Source organism: Oryctolagus cuniculus, chromosome 9 (genome assembly GCF_964237555.1).
Source record: "Oryctolagus cuniculus chromosome 9, mOryCun1.1, whole genome shotgun sequence".
In the NCBI taxonomy this organism is placed as follows: domain Eukaryota; kingdom Metazoa; phylum Chordata; class Mammalia; order Lagomorpha; family Leporidae; genus Oryctolagus; species Oryctolagus cuniculus.
In genome coordinates this window covers 68733739-68754018 of record NC_091440.1, presented here as the reverse complement: position 1 = coordinate 68754018, position 20280 = coordinate 68733739, and the positions used below count along the sequence as shown (strand labels likewise).

The 20280-nt window shown below is 43.2% G+C and overlaps 3 protein-coding genes across 34 annotated transcripts in view; 1 reads left to right on the top strand and 2 right to left on the bottom strand.

Annotated features, from left to right (window-relative positions):
- Positions 1-3050, bottom strand: part of SETDB2 (SET domain bifurcated histone lysine methyltransferase 2) — a 57967-nt gene extending 54917 nt beyond the window's left edge. For 4 of the 7 annotated variants that reach the window (XR_007913885.2, XR_011378576.1, XM_051832210.2 and 1 more), the window contains exon 1: positions 1373-2027. The gene's annotated coding sequence lies outside the window, so the exon portion shown is untranslated. 7 annotated transcript variants of the gene reach the window in all.
- CAB39L (calcium binding protein 39 like) overlaps positions 2043-20280 on the top strand; it is a 122121-nt gene continuing 103883 nt past the window's right edge. For 20 of the 26 annotated variants that reach the window (XM_070048875.1, XM_070048870.1, XM_070048885.1 and 17 more), the window contains exon 1: positions 2043-2180. The gene's annotated coding sequence lies outside the window, so the exon portion shown is untranslated. Of the gene's footprint in view, positions 2181-13230; positions 13371-20280 lie in introns of those variants that run through there. The other 6 variants (XM_070048889.1, XM_070048871.1, XM_070048888.1 and 3 more) reach the window with 1 other exon arrangement.
- LOC100358728 (pre-mRNA-processing factor 17-like) lies at positions 12405-18269 on the bottom strand. The gene is given in 5 exon segments (XM_008273841.4): positions 12405-12430; positions 12433-13140; positions 13143-13418; positions 13789-14193; positions 14196-18269. Coding segments are annotated over 5 exon segments (1758 nt in total). The 5' UTR covers positions 14539-18269.

Below are 20280 nucleotides of genomic sequence, written 5' to 3'. Positions count from 1 at the left end.
AGAAATAACCTAGGGTGGTCCCCTTAAAAGCACATAACATAATTAAATATAAAAACCTATAGAAGTGTCAGAAATATTTTACATAAACAGAATAGTTCAATCATGGTATGCAGCAGGTAAAATAAATGGCCCGTAAGTAAGATGCTGAGCTATAAATAACACGTATACACTGGGAAAACACTGTCAAGTGAAGCAAAGTTATAGAACGCACCCTTTTCTGTTTCTACTTTGTAAGGATACAAAGAACCAGAAGGCTCTGACCTGAAGTCCTCAGGGGCACATGGCAGAGGGACAGGGTGAGGGGGCATTCAGGGAGCTGGATCATGCTCTTTCTCTGCAAGGGTCTAACTTGGTAAAAGTAGGATATAAAAGTGTGCTTAATTTGAAAAGTATTGCCTATTTTAAAGCCATCGAGAACATATCACCAAACTGCCTTTCAGAAAGGTTCTATCAACTTGGATTTTCATCTAAGCACTCATTAAAAGCCTTATTTTTGAAAAGCTCTCATCTGTCTTGTGTACACACAAAAGGAGATTTTGAAAATCACTGAATTTATGAAAACATGCTTAGTGAAGAAAACTTGGGAAATACAGTAAAGTATATAAAAGAGAATTGAAATCATTCACAATCTCATCAGCCACAGACAACCAGCGTTAGTATTTCAGAGAGACAGGGCTTTGAAAACTTGTTCACTTTTCCCCCCTTCTCATTTTTTCAATTTGGCAGAAAATTAATTAAAATCAGCCTGCTTCATTTCAAGACATGGTTCCCTTTTGTTTGTAAAAACAGGTCCCTAACCCTGTAAGTCCCAAGCTGTCAACTCTGCGCATATTTCAACGACATATCAAAGTAACCATTAACGGCATTGCTCAATTTAAGTCCTTAGAGACGTCCTATATATAGGACGATGGGCTGCAATGGCTAAGACAGCCCTACCAGATGCTCTCATTTCTTATTGTAATTCTGGTAACAGGAGAGAACGTTTATTGAGAATAAACCACGTGTCAGGCCAGCTGCTAAGTACTTCCCGCGTCCTTAGTGAATCCGCACAGCAACCCTGTGAGGTGAACGAGGTTTCTGATGGAGTTAAGGCACGTCAGAGCGAGATGACGGACGGTAAGAAACCGGGCAGCCCGATTTCCAGAGCCCACGTTCTCACCGCTCCACCGAACCCCTCTCCTCGGCTTCACCCACTCTAACACACAGAGCTCCCTGCTCATTTCCGCACGCCGAAGATGCCTGCACACCCACTTCCTTAACTGCTTATTGGGCTGCAGGTGCTTATTATAGTCTGGCGCTCGGAGGACCTAACCTCAACTCTGTGATCTTGGATGAATGATTTTCACATATTCAGGTTTGGGTGTAACCTTACCTGTGGAAACAGTGGTTAAACCTTCAAGTTCTGCTTCTGGATTTTAGCCTGCAGTCAGAAGCCAGCGGCTCAGGAATCACCACTTTTTAATAAGGTGTGCGCTGCAAGATAAGAGACTGAAACGGGGGCGGGGTTAGGGCTGAGAATTCAGAGCTCTCGCGGACCCCTCCGCACCCCGGGACTGCACCTGGGTGCAAAAGGAGGGTTGCATGGGCTGGGGTCGAGGGCTCCCCGGCGTTCCCACGTCCTCCCACGGCTCCGCAGGAACCGTCCGAGAGCCACACACACACACACACAGCGGGGGCTCGGCTGCTCGCCGCTAGTCAGAGGTGAGGGCGGTGCTCTCCCGGGAGGGATGGCAAGGCTAGGAGTCCCCGACGGGTTCGGCTACTTTGTCTCCACGCCGCCGAAACCCCAGGCCGCAGGTACCCTCTGGCGGGAAAGTAGTACTTCACCATTTACTAACCCCAAAACTGTGTCTCGTCGCCTCGCCTCAGCCGGGAAGTTAGTAGCAGCGCGCAACCGCTAAAGCTCAGGCCCTCTTAAAGCGCTCGCTATATGGGAGGAGTCGAACGCCAAGGTCCCCAGCCACAGGGCAGGGAGCCCATTGGTTTCCTTCCCCGCTAAACCCACGCATCAGAGGCGCCGCGCGCGTACCTCAGACTCCGGGGCGGTGCCTGATGCGCCGTCTCCTGATTGGCCGCCAGCGCTCTCTGCTTGTCTCGCGCTCTCGCGCTAGGCCAATCGGGTTATCCGCAGTTTGGAGGCCGGCTTCTCTGGTGTGGTGGCGCCGCCGCTGTTCCCTTCGGTAGGTGTGTGGCTGCCATCTTGTGTGTGGCTTGGGCTGGGCTCTTTGGGCGTTGAAAGCTCCTGTCGTGGCTTGTCTTTGAAGACGGGTGCTGGGGGAGCAATGGTAGAGAGGAGGGGCCTGAAGGAAACCCAGCTAGTTCTCACTTGCCCAAAAGGATAGATTTCCTGTAGTCTCGTCCCTGGCGAGGGAGAGCGAGGAATGGTGGTTATGGCGGGGGTGGGGGGTGGGGATCCCAGGCTTTGGTGTGTCGGTTATCGGGTTAGAGGAGGCTTTGATGCATTGATGCTGATTCTTCGGGCCCGGAGGGCTTTTGCAGTGACTTTCGTAGCGGAAAGATTCTGAACATCAGCCCCCTTTAGCTAAAGGAGGCTGGCTGGTGGGCTGCGTGATTCAGACAGGAACAAAGCTGCTAGTGGAAGGGGAGAGGGCGACGCCTCACCACTCAGGCTCCAGAGGGACCTCTTCCTTCTCTTTGTTATCGAGGGAAGGGCTGGGCTGCTTTGTTCCCTCGTCCCCTCGCCCGCCTCCCTACTCCATCAACCATCACCACTTCCCCCTCCTTTGTCGCCCTCCCTTTCCTTTTCTTTCTTCTTAAATATTTATTTACTTACTGAAAGGCAGACAAGGAGAGATCTTCACTTCCCAAATGGTTGACTGACAGATGGAAGCCAGAAACTCTATCCTGGTTCCCCACATTGATGGCAGGGGCCCTAGCAGTGGGCCATCATTGGCTGCTTTCCCAGACACATTGGCAAAGGAGCTGGATGGGAAACTGAGCGGAGCCTGCGCTCAGATAAGGGGTACCAGCCTCCGGATAGGTGGCCTAACCCACTGCACCGCAGTGCTGCTGCCTGCTGTGGTCTTTTCCTAAACAACAGAAAAAGGAAAGTGAAAGAATTGTTTTGCCCTCTTGATTTCCTGGTTTCTCTGTGTTGAAATGTATGTATTTTGGGGGTGTACCATGGTATGCTTGGGTACTCCTCACAGAATAAGGGAAGGATTCTGTATGGGAAAGCCCCTTAAGTTCTGTCTTCTTTTTAGGGTGGGAGGAAAGAAGCAGGAATTATGTCATTTTCATTCCAATTTTTTAAAAAGAATTTACAGTAGAAAACCTGTATCTTATTTCATTTGAGAGAAAATTTATCAGACCTGAAAAGCTGATTAAAGGCTATTTTGTGAATAACTAGCAGTTTTGAGAGGAATGAGAATAAAGTCAAGATACTGTCTTGAGTGATGATCTAACCAAGTCAACAGTACATTATGTAGTTTGTAACAGGAATACCAGAAAAAAAAAAGATAAAATAATTGACAAATTGAGAATTAAGTTTACTTTACTTACCATTTTATCTGTGATCTTTTTTTTTTTTTTTTTTTTTTTTTTTTTTTTTTAATTTTTGACAGGCAGAGTGGACAGTGAGAGAGAGAGAGACAGAGAGAAAGGTCTTCCTTTGCCGTTGGTTCACCCTCCAATGGCCGCCGCGGCCGGCGCACCGCGCTGATCCGATGGCAGGGGCCAGGAGCCAGGTGCTTTTCCTGGTCTCCCATGGGGTGCAGGGCCCAAGCACCTGGGCCATCCTCCACTGCCCTCCCGGGCCACAGCAGAGGGCTGGCCTGGAAGAGGGGCAACCGGGACAGAATCCGGCGCCCCAACCAGGACTAGAACCCGGTGTGCCGGCGCCGCTAGGCGGAGGATTAGCCGAGTGAGCCACGGCGCCGGCTATCTGTGATCTTTTTAAACCTGAGTGACAAAAATTCATATGTCAATAATGTGGTTTGAGTTGATGGGTAAAGTATGTGTTCTTTACAAGTTTATCAGGTAACAGATTAATGAGTAGGAAACTCCAGAAACATGATAGGAGCTCATTGGTAAAATACTTGTTGATAGAAATAACAGACTCTGTAAAATAATACACAACTTATTCAGGGCAGAATATATGAGTGACACAGGCCCAGGAAGACAGGAAATCATTGCCTTAGTTTTTTATAGAAAGACAGATTTTTCCATTTGCATGTTCATTTCCCAAGTGCCTACAAACAACCAGGGCTGAGCCAGGCCAAAGATGAAAGCCACGAACTCAAATCTTAAGTCTCCCATGTGGGTGGCAGGGACCCAAGTACTAGAGCTATCTCCCAGGATTTGCATTAGCAGGAAGCTGGAATTTGGAGCTGGGACTTGAACCCAGGCAGTCTGATAGGGGATGCAAGCTCTAAGATCGTTACAAAACACACCAGACACCAGAGTAAGGGAAAGAGTTTATTGGGGAAACCCAGCAGGCTGGAAGGAAGGGGCAAAGAAGGAAAAAGAGAAGGAGAGTGTAAGAGAGAGAGACGAGAGGAGCTAGTGACGAGAGAAAAGAGAGAGCAGAGAGATGAGAGGGGGAGAGGAGAGGAGAGCAGAGAGATCGAGGAGAGAAGAGATGAGAAAAGTAGAGAGAGAGCTGAGAGAGTTCAGGAACAGATCCTTTTAAAACTTTACCAGAGGGCGGGCAGGGAAGCAGGAGCATCGAATACCATCAGGATGGGGGTGGAGCTTGACACTGGTGGTTGGGCCTTGTGGCCACCTGGCTTCCAGCAATGGCTGCGCGGCTAGAGCCTAGGATGGTGTCAGGGTGTAGATCACACCATAGATAAAACGGTGCCATTTTCCTAACACAAGCATCCTAAGTGACATCTTAACCACCACACCAAACAGCTGTTCCCCAACAACTTTTAATGAGTCTTGGGAAGTATTCCAAAGTGGTCAACTTCTAATCAGAATATATGTATCCCATGACAGGAAATATTGATTTATCATAAAACAGTGACCCTACATTGGCTTGACCCAAACTAGTAGACTCTAGGTAAGTGGAGGCAAATTTCTCACAGGCTGGATGTTAGGGAAAGAGGCGCAGAATAGAGAGGAAACAGTGTACGAATTTATAGCCAGACCGAATTTATTCAGAGAAAATAAATTTGCAGCTGTGGGTGACCAACTGCCCACGTGCACATTGACTGAACACATGGCAGAAGGCCCCAGCCTCCAGGGGCCAGTCCTTTTTATATTATGGGAGGGCTAGGGGTGGAGGTGGGGGTAGGGGGCAGCAGGCCTAGGTAAATTCCTGGAACTGGGTGAGGCCTTGGGAACCTGGAAAAGAATGCAGGGTCCAGTATGAAGGTTATAGAGTGTGAGACCCAAATGAGATTGAAGGGCAAGGAATACTTCCAATGTTTGTCTTTTGGGCAATGAGCAAGAATGGCTGAGGCTTATGTCTTTGTTCCATCACTGGGGCTTACTGTTTTTATAACATTGTTTACAAACATCTTTGATACAGTATGCTAAATAGAAGGCTGCTGATTAATTGAAAGGACATTTCTGGGACTAGATAAGGAATGTGTAGCTACAGAACAAAGGATTTATATAAAGTTGTTTCAGATGGCTGATATGAAACAGACCTTATGTGCATATCACCCAAGTCAAATCAACTTGATGAATAGGATTAATAGCTTTGCCCAGACACTTCAGGCAGGTTTCAGTAGATACTCACCCCCCCCCCCCTTTCTCTTTTTAAAATATTCATTTACCTGGGCAGGGAAGACAGAGTGTACTTCATCCGCAGATTCATTCCTGGAATGCCTGTGACAACCAGGGTTGGGTTTAGGCTGGAGCCAGGATCCTGGAACTCAATCCAGGTCTCCCACATGGGTGGCAGGAGCCCAAGCACTTGAGCCATCACCTGCTGCTTCCCAGAATGCATTAGCAGGAATACTGAATCAGAAGGAGAGTGGCTCTTGTTGTGGGCTGCCAGGGCTATGGAGGCCTTTTGTGATCATAGACTCCATCGGTATTTGGACATGGCCATAAGCAAAGAGGATGTTCTCTTCTCCCGTCAGAGAAGAGCGTCTCCTTCTTTGATGACCCTTCCTTTCCTCTGAGGTCTCACAGAGATCCTCCGTGTAGGATTTTTTTTTCCCCAGAGTCTTGTCTTTCCATGCCTGAGATGCTCTTGCAGGCCTTTCAGCCCGACCAGGCAGCCTTATGGGTTGATTCTGAGGTCAGAGGGTTATGTACTGCGAAAGTCATTCTAGGAGTCTGCTGTGTGGACTGCTTCCCGTGTTGGCCCTTCCTTTTTTAATTCTATTATTTTTACCAGGTACTTGATGTTATTTATGTCATCCCTTTTAAATTTAGACCAGTCTATCTGTTGCCTTTAACATTTTTTAAGGGAGCGGGGTGGGGGAGCCTTTAACATTTAATATGATCATTCTAACAGTGACAGTGGTGTTTATACCACCGATTCTTATGGGTTTGGAGCCCCATGATTATTTCTTAGCTACCTCCTCCATCTCTTATTCCCTCCCTTGTTTTTAACTGGGATCTTTTTCCAGTTGCTTTAAAATACATATAATTAACTCTGTTACATATTGAATTGCAATTGAGAATCGACTGCAAATTCTCTCTCCAAATTGTACTCTATATGTTGTGTGTGGGCATGGTGGCAAATTGTTGAAATCTATGATTAACATAGAGTTGGTCCTCTGTATATAAAGACATACTAAAAATGATCCATAATGAAGAAGGAGATAGGAGAGGGAATGGGTGGTGGGATGGGAGTGGGGTGGGGGGCATGGGGGAAAGAACCACTGCATTCCTAAAGTTGTATCTATGTAAAAATTCATTCATTAAATAAATAAATAAATAAATAAAGACAGAGAGTGGCTGGGACTTGGACAGGCATTCTTCCATGGGATGCTGGTGTCCCAGAAGGAGGCTGAACCCACTGCAGCACGATGTCTGCCTCAGTAGGTGTTGCTTTTGAATGTATTGCAGGCTCTTAAGGGGAAGTTTGTCCTCACATTTGTATCTCGTTCCCCTATAGAAGTGCTGAGCATGTATTAGACAATGTAATTACTGGTGAATAAATGAAACAATGCAATAATGGAAGATACAGATATGGTCTGTTTTTTAGCCTAACTGAAAAATAATTTTTAACCCACTTTCTGGAAAACTTGACTTTGTATTTGGACTAATTTGTTGCTTTCAGTGTTTACATACAAATAATATTAAGGTTAGGCTCATAATCTGGTTTTTTTGGGCAAGAAGTCTGTTTACGAAGACCTTATTTATTAATTTATTATTTATTTGAGAGGTAGAATTATAGATAGAGAGGGAGAGACAAGGAGAAAGGTCTTCCATCCGTTGGTTCACTCCCCAGAATGGCTGCAACAGCCAGAGCTGAGCTGATCCGAAGCCAGGAGCCAGGAGCTTCATCCTGGTTTCCCTTGTGTGTGGAAGGGCCCAAACACTTGAACTATGTTCCACTGATTTCCTAGGCCATAAGCAGAGAGCTGGATCAGAAGAGGAGCAGTTGGAACTTGAACCAGGATATAGGATACCAGTGCTGCAGGTGGAGGCTTAGCAACTACGTCACAGCACTGGCCTTAGGAAGACCGTATTATAGAGGAAACTTAGGCAAGCCCTAAAGCCATAATGCTGTCTTTGCCATTGTGTTCCTTAAAGTACGTAAAATCTCTTATTTATTTATTAAAGATTTATTTATTTACTTGAAAGAGTGACAGAGAAGGAGAGGCAAAGAGAGAGACAGAGAAATCTTCCATACACTGGTTCACTCCCCAGATGGCCTCAACTGCTAGAGCTAGGCTGATCTGATGCCAGGAGCCAGGAGCTTCTTCCAGGTCTCCCACGAGGGTGCAGGGGCCCAAGCACTTGGGCCATTTTCCACTGCTTTCCCAGGCCATTAGCAGGGAGCTGGATGAGAAGTGGAGCAGCTGAGACTAGAACTGGTACCCATATGTGATGCAGGCACCACAGGTGGCAGCCCCAAGCACATAAAATCTCAATAAATGAACACCAAACATAACCTAAAGGCTTTAGGTCTCTTCTGCTGAAAAATCTTTATTGCTCTTTGGATTTCTCTTTCAATATGACTTAAAGTCAAAACACTGCAGCTTTACTAAATTGCACAAATATGTTCTGTAGTTTTAAATTGGTAATTATTAAAAATTCAGATTTCTCTTTGAGGAATACAGTCCCATAGATTTCTTTTTTTTTTTTTAATTTATTTATTTACTTGAAACTCAGATTTACACACAGAGAAAAGGAGAGGCAGAGAGAGAGAGAGGTCTTCCATCCGCTGGTTCACTCCCTATTTGGTCGCGACGGCCAGAGCTGTGCCTATCTGAAGCCAGGAGCCAGGAGCTTCTGGGTCTCCCACATGGTGGAGACCCAAGGACTTGAGCCATCTTCTACTGCTTTCCCAGGCCATAGCAGAGAGCTGGATTCGAAGTGGAGCAGCCAGGTCTTGAACTGGCGCCCCTATGGGATGCTGGCACTTCAAGCCACGGCATTAACCCACTGCACCATAGCACCGGCCCCAAGATTCATTTTTAATTAGCTTTGTATACAACTCTATACTAAGTAAAGATTTCAGCAGTTTGCACCCAAAAACAACACACGCAACATATAAAGAACCATTTGAGAACAAGTTTTGCGGTTAATTCTCATAGTACTACTCATTAAGGACAGAGGTCCTTCATGGGGAGCAAATGCATAGTGACTTCTGTTTAGGTTGGTGTGTTGGTGATTTTTTTTTCACTCAGATTGCAGTGTTACAGATTATTTTCTAGACCAGGCGTTATGCATAGTGGCTGAAACACCTACATCCATATCACTTGGTTTGGGTTCCAAGCTTGACTTCCACTTACAGCTTCTTGCTGATGTGCACCAGAGAGGCAGCCAGTGATGGCTCAAGTAGTTGGGCTGCCACTCATGTAGAAAACCCAGATTGAGTTCTTGGCTCCTGACTTTGGCCTGGCCCAGCTGTGGACTGTTGTGGGAGTATGGAGAGTAAACTAGAAGGTGGAAGATCTTTTCTGTCTCTGCATTTCAAATAAAGTAAGAAAAAGATAAAAGATTATTTTCCAGTGCAGTCTGATACTATATACAAATTTAGCTTTTTTTCCACATTATTGAATGACAAAAGAAAAAAGATGTGATAACACTTTAAGGACTAGAGTGGTTTGTAAAAATATGTAAATTGAAACCTATTTATATAATTCAGCATAAAAACTACACAGAACCTGTTTGAAATTTGTTAATTTTGTACTATAAAACATTTAATCTAGATGATTTTATGAATGAAGACTTTATGGTGATTGTAAACACCTCTTTAAAAAAACTACATTTAAAAACTGATGGATGGGGGTCAGTGCTGTGGCGCAGCAGATTAAAGCCCTGGCCTGTGGCGCCAGCATCCCATGTGGGCGCCAGTTCAAGTCCCGGCTGCTCCACTTCTGATACAGCTACCTGCTATGGCCTGAGAAGGCAGTAGAAGATGGCCCAAGTGCATAGGTCCCTGCACACACATTGGAGGCCCAGAGGAAACTCCTGGCTCCTGGCTTTGTATCAGCTCAGCTTTGGCTGTTAAGGCCCTCTAGGGGAGTGAACCAGTGGGTGGAATACCTCTTTCTCTCTCTCTGGCTCTACCTCTCTCTGTAACTCTTTCAAATAAATAAAATAAATCTTTAAAAAAATAAAAGTGATGGATTTTTTTCTCTTAAGTAACTGAAAAGCCAAACTACATATAATAATTTTCTTTTTAAAATTATTTTTGAAGTACCAGAAACATCTTGCTGTGCTTTGTAAGAATCTTGATCACATTATATGTTAACTTGCAGAAATATTTTGAGATGAATTTGCAGAAATATTTCTATTTTCCTTATTTTTTTCTACAAAAATGCTTTATTTAAAAAATATGATCTTTTTTAAAAAAGGAGGTAACTTTTATATACAGTTAGTTTAGAAACAGTCAAAAACACAATAAGATAACTTCAGGTTTAGAAATTATGACTTGTAACGTACAATACTGTTGGCAAACAAGACAGTTTAAATATAGTAGTTTTTTTTTGTCCCATCGCATTTCAGTAATTCACATTTCTTTTTTTTTTTTTTTTTTTTTTTTTTTGACAGGCAGAGTGGACAGTGAGAGAGAGACAGAGAGAGAAAGGTCTTCCTTTGCCGTTGGTTCACCCTCCAATGGCCGCCGCTGCAGCCGGCGCACCGCGCTGATCCTGGCAGGAGCCAGGAGCCAGGTGCTTTTCCTGGTCTCCCATGGGGTGCAGGGCCCAAGCACCTGGGCCATCCTCCACTGCACTCCCTGGCCATAGCAGAGAGCTGGCCTGGAAGAGGGGCTACCGGGACAGAATCCGGTGCCCCGACCGGGACTAGAACCCGGTGTGCCGGCGCCGCAAGGTGGAGGATTAGCCTATTGAGCCACGGCGCCGGCTAATTCACATTTCTTAAAACCAGTGGTTGGAACTAAAGGAAAGGTCTCGTCTGAATCTTTCCTTCTCTAGAAACTTCCCACTTTTCCTGGTAGTAGGTGGGCAGTGTGTTTGTGTTTCTTTGAGTGCCTGTATGTCCAAAAATGCATCTTCTCCACGTTCATGGCTTTTTTCTATTTTCTTCCTTGAAATTTATTTGTGTCTACAGGTAGTGGTCATATATGCCAGGCCTTTTAAACTTTGATTTGTAAAACTGGAAGCTGTCTTCAGGCAAGGAACATGCCTGTTATGACAGCATAGGACTCAGCCCTTAATCTTCTTTTCAGGTTTTCAACACTCAACATCATTTGAACACCATGCCAGCATTCTGAGCAGCGACTGAACAATCTTTTATAGCATGATTCTGAAGTATTTCAAACCACTTAAATGCCCATTGTAGATTTGTAATAGAACAGGAGACAGGGCTTGTCAAACTAAAGTGCTGTTAGCCCCCATATTCATGAGGCTATATGGATTTCATAATCTCAAGTGTTTAAGCTATTTTCACCATGGTCACTTGCTCCTCCAACTTGGAGGCTTGGCCATCCTCTTGGAGTGTCAATTTCTTTCAAAGATTTGGGAAGATGCTTACAATTTTTCTAATCTTAAAAAAAAGTCATATATATCTACAAGCAAAATCAGAATAATTTTAAAGATAAAACATATGACTTCTAAGAAATGACAAGTTGACATGTGGACTTTGCCCTCATACTCTTTTCTCCTGTGAGGAAGATTTCAGTAGTAACATCTGTGAAGCAATGACCTAGTAGATCCTGATTCTGAAAGCTCCTTACTGTCCATGCATATAAATAAAACTCAGAGTCTTGGCTCTGTCTCTCCAGTTCCATCTTCTAAAACAATATAATTCTCTGATAAAATATAATAGATCTATCTACACTGATCAGGAAGGAAGTCAAGGAAAGAACTCTGGACTGATTTTTATTTCATATTGTTTAATAACCAGAGGAATGTTGCAGTCAAAGGATGTTACTGATTTACAATTAAAAATATATATAACATATGTCATCAAAAATAGTGGAACTCAAGCCAAAAGACTGGAACTTGACCCACTGAAAATAATATGAACAGTAATTATGTGTGATTTAATTCTTATATCAGATTTATATTAAATTACATTATCCCTGGTTTTTTTAACTGCACTTTTGGTTGAAGATGTACATATACAGTACCTTTCTGAGTTACTAACTACATTATCTCCTCTATAATGCCGAATCCACTAGGGATTCTTTCTTGACCCCAAAGGGATCCCTTCAGTATGACATGAACAGAAACTCAAAACTTCCTGCCAACAAGAACTATTTGTCAGATGCAAAATCAATGGCCATTCTCTGCATAAATAATATTTGTATAGAACAAAATGAAGCTGTCAATGAATTTTATGAGTCTGACTTAGCAAATTTTTTTTTCAAGTAATGGGTCAATTCCATAAGGCCATGTAAGGAAGATATTATCTGTAAATCAGGTTGTCATCCAACACATATAATAAAATAAGTAGTTGGCCGGCGCCATGGCTCACTAGGCTAATCCTCCACCTTGCAGCGCCGGCACACCGGGTTCTAGTCCCGGTCGGGGCGCCGGATTCTGTCCCGGTTGCCCCTCTTCCAGGCCAGCTCTCTGCTGTGGCCCGGGAGTGCAGTGGAGGATGGCCCAAGTGCTTGGGCCCTGCACTCCATGGGAGACCAGGAAAGTACCTGGCTCCTGCCATCGGATCAGCGCGGTGCGCCGGCCGCAGCGGCCATTGGAGGGTGAACCAATGGCAAAGGAAGACCTTTCTCTCTGTCTCTCTCTCACTGTCCACTCTGCCTGTCAAAAAAAAAAAAAAAAGTAGTTAAATATGACATTGGATCAAAAATGATCCTAGATAGTTTAAGGCTTAATCTCCTAATCCCACAGTTTAATCAGACCACCCAGCTGCACGTTATGACTTTAGATGTTTCTTGAGGGTGCCACACTGCGCCTATACACACTTTATCATGAGCTTTAAACTGACTATAGAGTTTTGTGGTCTTCCAGTCCCAAATGTTTAATTTTCCATTTCCATCTCCTGAAATCACATAGCTCATGTCTGGTGAAAAGTCCACCTGACAAGCATAACCTGCTACCATGTGGCCCTTAAAAATTTTTTTCTTATTTAATCTAAATCTGTTCTGGGCTCCAAAAATTAAGATTTGGTTGTCCATTGATTGGCATGCTAGCCATTTCCCATTTGGAGACAAAGTCACTGCAGGCATTGAGTGCATACTGGGTTCTGCTATATACTTGAAATCCACAGGGATGTCCCATTCCCAAACTCTTAGGCTCTTATCATCAGATGTACTAACAAATCTCCTGTTTTCATCAACAAAAACAATGGTATTGACAGCTCCCAAATGCCGATCATATTCCTGCACAATTTCTCCACTTCGAATGTCCCATTGCACAATCTTTTTATCAGACATCCCAGGCACAAAGAGATTTTGCTTGTCTTCATCAGGATTGAATTTGACACAGTAGGGCACTTTTCGGTTTGTAAATCTTGATATACACTGTCCTGTCTCAGTGTCCCAGAGCTTCAGGTGTCTGTCATAGGCTGCACTACGAAACTGTGTTCCTGCGGTGTTGAAGCAGATGTCCCTTCGGCTTTACTGTGACCAATAAATGTTCTCAGACAGCAGCGGTCTCCATAAACCTCCCACAACTTAATTTTACAGTCCATGGAGCAAGACAGCAACAAATGGCCAGAGAGAGGAAACAGTCTGACTGCACTGACGCCCTTGGTGTGTCCAGACCATATGTGAATCTGTTTTTTGGGAAGATAACACTTCTCAGGTGGCACACTTGACCGTAGATTTACACCAACATCCTGAGGTATGTGAAGGTAGCACCTGCCTTGATAGTCATACATTTCTTTAACATGTAAGATTTATTTATTTATTTTTTTTTTGACAGGCAGAGTGGACAGTGAGAGAGAGAGAGACAGAGAGAAAGGTCTTCCTTTGCCGTTGGTTCACCCTCCAATGGCCGCCGTGGCCAGCGCGATGTGGCCGGCGCACCGCGCTGATCCGATGGCAGGAGCCAGGATCCAGGTGCTTTTCCTGGTCTCCCATGGGGTGCAGGGCCCAAGCACCTGGGCCATCCTCCACTGCACTCCCTGGCCACAGCAGAGGGCTGGCCTGGAAGAGGGGCAACCGGGACAGAATCCGGCGCCCCGACCGGGACTAGAACCCGGTGTGCCGGCGCCGCTAGGCGGAGGATTAGCCTAGTGAGCCGCGGCGCCGGCCAACATGTAAGATTGTCTTCTCCTCCCCAGGTTTCTCATCTTCCAGTTTGCCTTTTTTCTGCCTCTTTGCTGTGATTTCATCCAGCTCTTTTTGTTCTTCTTCTGAAGCTTTGGCTACATCTTTTTCATCCACATATTTTGCCCATGGTCCCAAGAAACCATCAATATTAGATGCATCATTTTCTTTGAACTTTTTCCTCTTTTCTGTTTTCTTCTGACCAGTTTCAAACACAGTTAAACCTTGATTTTTTTCAGCTTCTTCTACAGAACCAATATATTTGGCAGATACTTGGTTATCTAATGAAGGATCCAGTGCATAACCATATGTGGCACAAGTTCTTCTCTGCTGTTCAAACATGAAGTCATTGATGTTAGCTGGTTCACCATATCCAGAAAGCATATTTCTGGGGCAGCCATTTGCTGAGTTCTAAAGGGATTTTCTGGTCCAAACTCAGGAGCAAACATTGTCTCATATGTAGGATTATACTGAACTTCTTTGACAGCAGGGTCAAGGTGAACACCAGTCTCCAAATCTTCCTTAACTGCCACCTCTGGAGCCGAGTCCACCGCCACTGCCAGCGAGGGCTTGGCCGAAGGCGATTTAGTCAGATGCATGAGAGACTCGGCGGCTGGCAGCAGACATCGGCCGCCTTCACTGTCCGAGTCAGATTCGGACCCCGAACCCGAACCGTAGGAAGCGGCCAGAGCTGCAAGAGCAGCCGACATGACGGCAAACTGATCCTCTGCGGACACCATGCCCAGGCGGAAGGAGAAGCGGCTTCCAGGTCCTGACAGACAGCCATGAAGCACATTATTTACTTCCTTGGCTAAGAAATTATTTGTAATATTTTGAAAAAAAAAGATTAATTATTATTTGAATAGTTTCTATTGGATTAAGAGGTTGGAAACATTTACCTAAGGAACCAGTTTAACAGCTGGTCACTTTCACGACCTGGAGGACTAGATTCTCTATTTTCCTTATTAATCTAGTGCATCTCACCATCGCCTTTCTGGTCTTTAACCAATATGACCAATTATGAGGTTAAATTAAACAGTGTAACTGAAAATAAAAAAGATTTACAACAGTATCCAGATCAAAATGACCACCACAGTTTATGTTGTTTATCAGCAAAATTGATTAAATGCCTGAATAATGGGGATTTCCATTCATTACTGCCAATGTGGTATATGGGAACATTCAGAAGGAAGTTTTATGTGTGTGTGTGTGTGTGTGTGTACACATATGTATGTATATATGTAATTTGACTTTTTTTTAAGGATTGTGGGATCCTTTTCTAGGTAAACCTCCTGTGACTTCTCTGTTTATAATCTTATTTGTTCTGCTGCTTAAACTATCATTTTTAATACAAAAAGCTTCTACATGTATGTCAAATTCTGCTCTCTTGAGCACTTTGCATACTTTTAGTTGGCCTTTTTGGGACCTGATCTACTCCTTTTGTAGACAGTTCTTCCCTCTTGTATATTTGTTGTCTTAATTAATGATGTAGCCATCTTCTCTGTGGCTCAGATTTAAAACTTCAGATTCTTACCTCTCTCTTTTGCCCAAGTGAAAATCTATAGCTTCAGTCGCCAGAACGGCTTTCCTCTTCACCTTCCTACTCACTGCCACTGCCCTAATTTAGCTACTCTTTTTCTTTCCCTTAAAGACAACATTTTATGTGCCATTAAATTATTGACAAAGTCCATTCCCTTCAGCTTGGAATTTATGTTAGTTAAGATATAGATTTGGCAACTTTGTTGGAGAAGCTAAAAAAAAAATTATAGTCATTAAAAGAAAAGTTTACTTTTTTCTTGTGTAAAAGTGTGAGTGGATCTGGTAGCTGTGCTGCACACAATTGGTTGGGGCTGATGCCCCTGTCCTGTTGCTCTGCCACCCTAATCATGCACCTCCATCTTGTGGACCAAGATGCCTGCTTCACATTCTGCCGTTGAAGGGTTAAAGCTATTATGGCAAGGAACACAATATTTGCAAGTAGTAGTAGGAGTAGAATTGACTTCTTAGCTTGATTTTAAAAATATATTCATTTAATTTATTTGAAAGGCAAAGACAGAGCTCTCTCATCTGCTTATTCATTCCCCAGATGCCTGCAACAGCCTGGGTTGGGTGAGGCCAAAGCCAGGAGCCAGAAAAGCCAGCCAGGTTTCCCACTTGAACAGCAGGGACCCAACTCCTAGAGCTATTACTGGCTGCATCCCAGAATGCACATTAGCAGGAATCTGCAATTGGAGACAGACTCAAGACTTGAATTCAGGCATTCAGGCATGGGATGTGGGCACCCCAAGTGGCATTTTAGTAACTCAGACAAATGCCCACCTGCTATCTTAATTTTTTTTTTTTTTTTTTTTTGACAGGCAGAGTGGACAGTGAGAGAGAGAGACAGAGAGAGAAAGGTCTTCCTTTTGCCGTTGGTTCACCCTCCAATGGCCGCCGCTGCAGCCGGCGCACCGCGCTGATCCGATGGCAGGAGCCAGGATCCAGGTGCTTTTCCTGGTCTCCCATGGGGTGCAGGGCCCAAGCACCTGGGCCATCCTCCACTGCACTCCCTGGCCATAGCAGAGAGCTGGCCTGGAAGAGGGGCAACCGGGACAGAATCCGGCACCCCGACCGGGACTAGAACCCGGTGTGCCGGCGCCACAAGGTGGAGGATTAGCCTATTGAGCTACGGCGCCGGCTCGCTATCTTAATTTTTTTAATTTACTGTTATACTGTCACAAATTTTTAAAAATTTATTTATATAAAGGGAACAAATATCATGTATTTCATATAGTTTTAAAAACATAATGATACTTCCCACCCTCCCTTCCCTTTCTCACTCCTGCCTTTTAAGTAACAACTTCATTACCTGATTTCAAGAACTTTTGGTGGTTCCATAAGATCTTGACACTTATGCTGGGGAGGGAGTAAGGCAGGGTTGCTTGTGCCGCTTACATACTGTGCTTATGGCCTATATTGTTACTTGTAGACCTACCACCTACATTGTACTTTGCATTTCTCTCTATAATAGTGGTTTCCACTGACAAAAATTACATTGTTTTGGAAAGTAATTGACATCTAGCTCAACCACTTCCTGTTTGAAATATAGATAGATTCCATTCTATCACAAGTAGTCTCTTCTGAAAAACAAAATAAGCCCATTGTGGAAGGCAAGATACATTCCTGAGTCTACTGAGGTATTACTTATTATTCATTTATTTATGTATGTATTTGAAAGCCAGAGTTACACACAGAGAGAGAAGGAGAGGCAGCAACACTGGAGCTGAGCCAATCCGAAGCCAGGAGCCAGGAGCTTCTTCTGGGTCTCCCATACGGGTGCAGAGGCCCAAGAACTTGGGCCATCTTCTACTGTTTTCCCAGGCCATAGCAGAGAACTAGATTGGAAGTGGAGCAACTGGGACTTGAACTGGTGCCCATATGTGTTGTCAGTACTGTGGGCAGCAGCTTTACCGCTATGCCACAGCAGCGGCCCCTTATTCATTTATTTATTTGAGAGAGATCAAGAGAGCTCCCATTCACTGGCTGATTCCTCAGATGCCTGAAATTGCCTGGGGATTGGCCTTGCCAAAACTGGAGCTGGGAACTCAATCCAAGTCTCTCACATGGGTGACAGGAACCCAGTCATTTAAGCCATTACCTGTTATATCCCAAGGTCTGCATTGACAGGAACCAGAGTTGGGTACCAAACTTCTGGTACGGAACATGGGCATCTTAAATGATATCGTAACCATCAGGCTAAATACCTGTCCCATGAAGTATTTTTGTGCATTAACAATTGGCAAATGTTTGCTCATTTGAAGTGTGTTTCAAATAAATAATTGAGTGAGGAGGTCAAAGGTAGGCCTACCTGCTTCACATATAAGGTTTGATCTCTGCCTTTGAGAAATGTGGTTACCTCATACAAATCAACAAATGAAAGCATTAACATATAGAAAATGAACAAAGGACATAAAGTTATGATCACCAAAGCAAGATGACTTATATGAAAAAAAATTAACTTGTTATTAAAGAAATATTGACAGTAAAAATTTTTAAACCTTTCCAAGGTAATAATATATTATTGAGTAGTGAGATAAAGATCCTTAATCATGTTTATGGGAATCTCAATTTGTACAACTTTTCTAGAAAATAATTTGTCAGAATCCATCGACAAAAAATATGTTCTTTTCCCATTTCCTAGGAATCTCATAAGGAAATGGAGATGGACTCAAAGACTGTGTTCACAGTGTAGTTTTGTAGTTGTAAAAAATTGGAAATAATATCCAGTGGTGTTAGGAATTATAACACATGTATCATGATAGACTACTTTTTCACCCTTTTAAAAAGAGTGTACTTAGTGACATGGGCATTTAATGACAGGGAAATGGCCACCATTTTCTGTTAAACATGTAGAATGGTAACTGGGAAAATGAAAATTACAACCCCAATGAGGTACTTCTACACAACCTCTCAGAATGGCAAAAAAAAAAAAAAAAAAAAAAAAAGGAAAAGAAAAGAAAAAGAAAAATATGCAAAGCAAGGAGAAATCTCAAGCTTGTTGGTAGGAATGCAAATAGTACAGCCATTTTGGAAGATAGTTTATTATAATAAAATTTAAAATGATCTTATATGCCCTAGAAATCCCACTCCTAGATAGAAATTTACCAGTAAAATTTGAGACCTCCAATAGCTTCTCATCTTTGCCAGCAGTTGGTATTATCAGGTCTTTTTTTTTTATTATTATTATTATTTTAAATCTTAGCCATCATATGATGTATGGAGTAATACCTCATTGTGGTTTTAATTTGAATGTACCCAATGGCTACTGTATACTTCTTCCCTAATGAAATAAACCGTATTAGCCTTTCTGTAGATATTTATAGCAGTTATATTTGTGATCACCCAATTGAGGAAAAATACAGAAGTCAACTGGAAAAATGAATTCTTTCAATTAAATTTTTTTTATTTTTAAAAATTAATTTATAATTCATACAGTAGGAGAACAAACTGCTGTGGAAAATCATGCAAAGCATTCAAGAGAAATATTTACTAAGATCGATCTGTGGAATGTTTGCACAGAGCTATTAATCTTATCCAGCAGGTCAGTTTGACTTGGGTGATAAGCAGGTACTGTCTGTCTCAGTCATCTGGAAGAATCTTGAGCAACCCTTTGTTCTTTATATATATATATATATATATATATATATATATATATATATATATATATTCATTCCTTGTTTAATCCCAGAAGTGTCTTTCTTAAAATTAATCAGTAGCCTTCAGCATACCCTGTCTGAAGATATTTGTAAACAATCATGTTTTCTTTCTTTCTGTCTGTCTGTCTGAAAGGGTTTATTGGTGGGGAAACCCAACAGATGGGAGGGAAGGGACAAAGAAGGAAAAGAGAGCATAGGAGAGAGAGGAAGAGAGATCAAGAGACAGAGAGAGACAATCATGCTTCTATAAACAGTAATCTCCAACCTGTGAGAAATTTACCTCTGCTTGACCTAAAACCTAGTTTTTCTGACTAGGCCAATGCATGTTCACTCTGTAATTATAAATGAAAATTTGCATAAATTCTCACTAGAACTTGACAACTTGGGAATACTGCCCAATATTCATTAAAATTTGTTGGGGTTTGTCTCATAGGCTTACATCACTCATTCTTCCCTGAATAAATCTTATATTAACCTTTCTACAGAGTTTATTTCTGTCAAAAACTTAATAAAGGAACTTCCTTTTAGTTCAGAAAAGCATAAATGTGTGAGGAAAGGGAATATAACTATATACTAAGTTATTCTAAGAACATAAAACTAAGCTGTAAAATATTACATTATGAAAACACTAAAAAAGTGGGATTTACCCCTTTTTGCAGGGATTGTTCAACATATAAAAATCAACAAGCGTGAACATCTCGTTAACAAATTGGAGAATCAAGGCCGGCGCCGTGGCTCAATAGGCTAATCCTCCACCTTGCGGCGCCGGCACACCGGGTTCTAGTCCCGGTCGGGGCGCCGGATTCTGTCCCGGTTGCCCCTCTTCCAGGCCAGCTCTCTGCTATGGCCAGGGAGTGCAGTGGAGGATGGCCCAGGTGCTTGGGCCCTGCACCCCATGGGAGACCAGGAAAAGCACCTGGATCCTGGCTCCTGCCATCGGATCAGCGCGGTGCGCCGGCTGCAGTGGCGGCCATTGGAGGGTGAACCAACGGCAAAAGGAAGACCTTTCTCTCTCTGTCTCTCTCACTGTCCACTCTGCCTGTCAAAAAAAAAAAAAAAAAAAAAAAATTGGAGAATCAAAACCATATGATTATCTGAATAGATGCAGAGAAAGCATTTGATAGAATACAACATGCTTTCATGATAAAAACCTTAAGCAAATGGGATATAGAAAGAACTAAGACAGTCAAGACAATATATGACAAATGCCCAGGCAGTGTCATACTGAATGGGGAAAAGATGGAAGCATTTCTACTAAGATAAGGAACCAGACCACTGTCACCATTG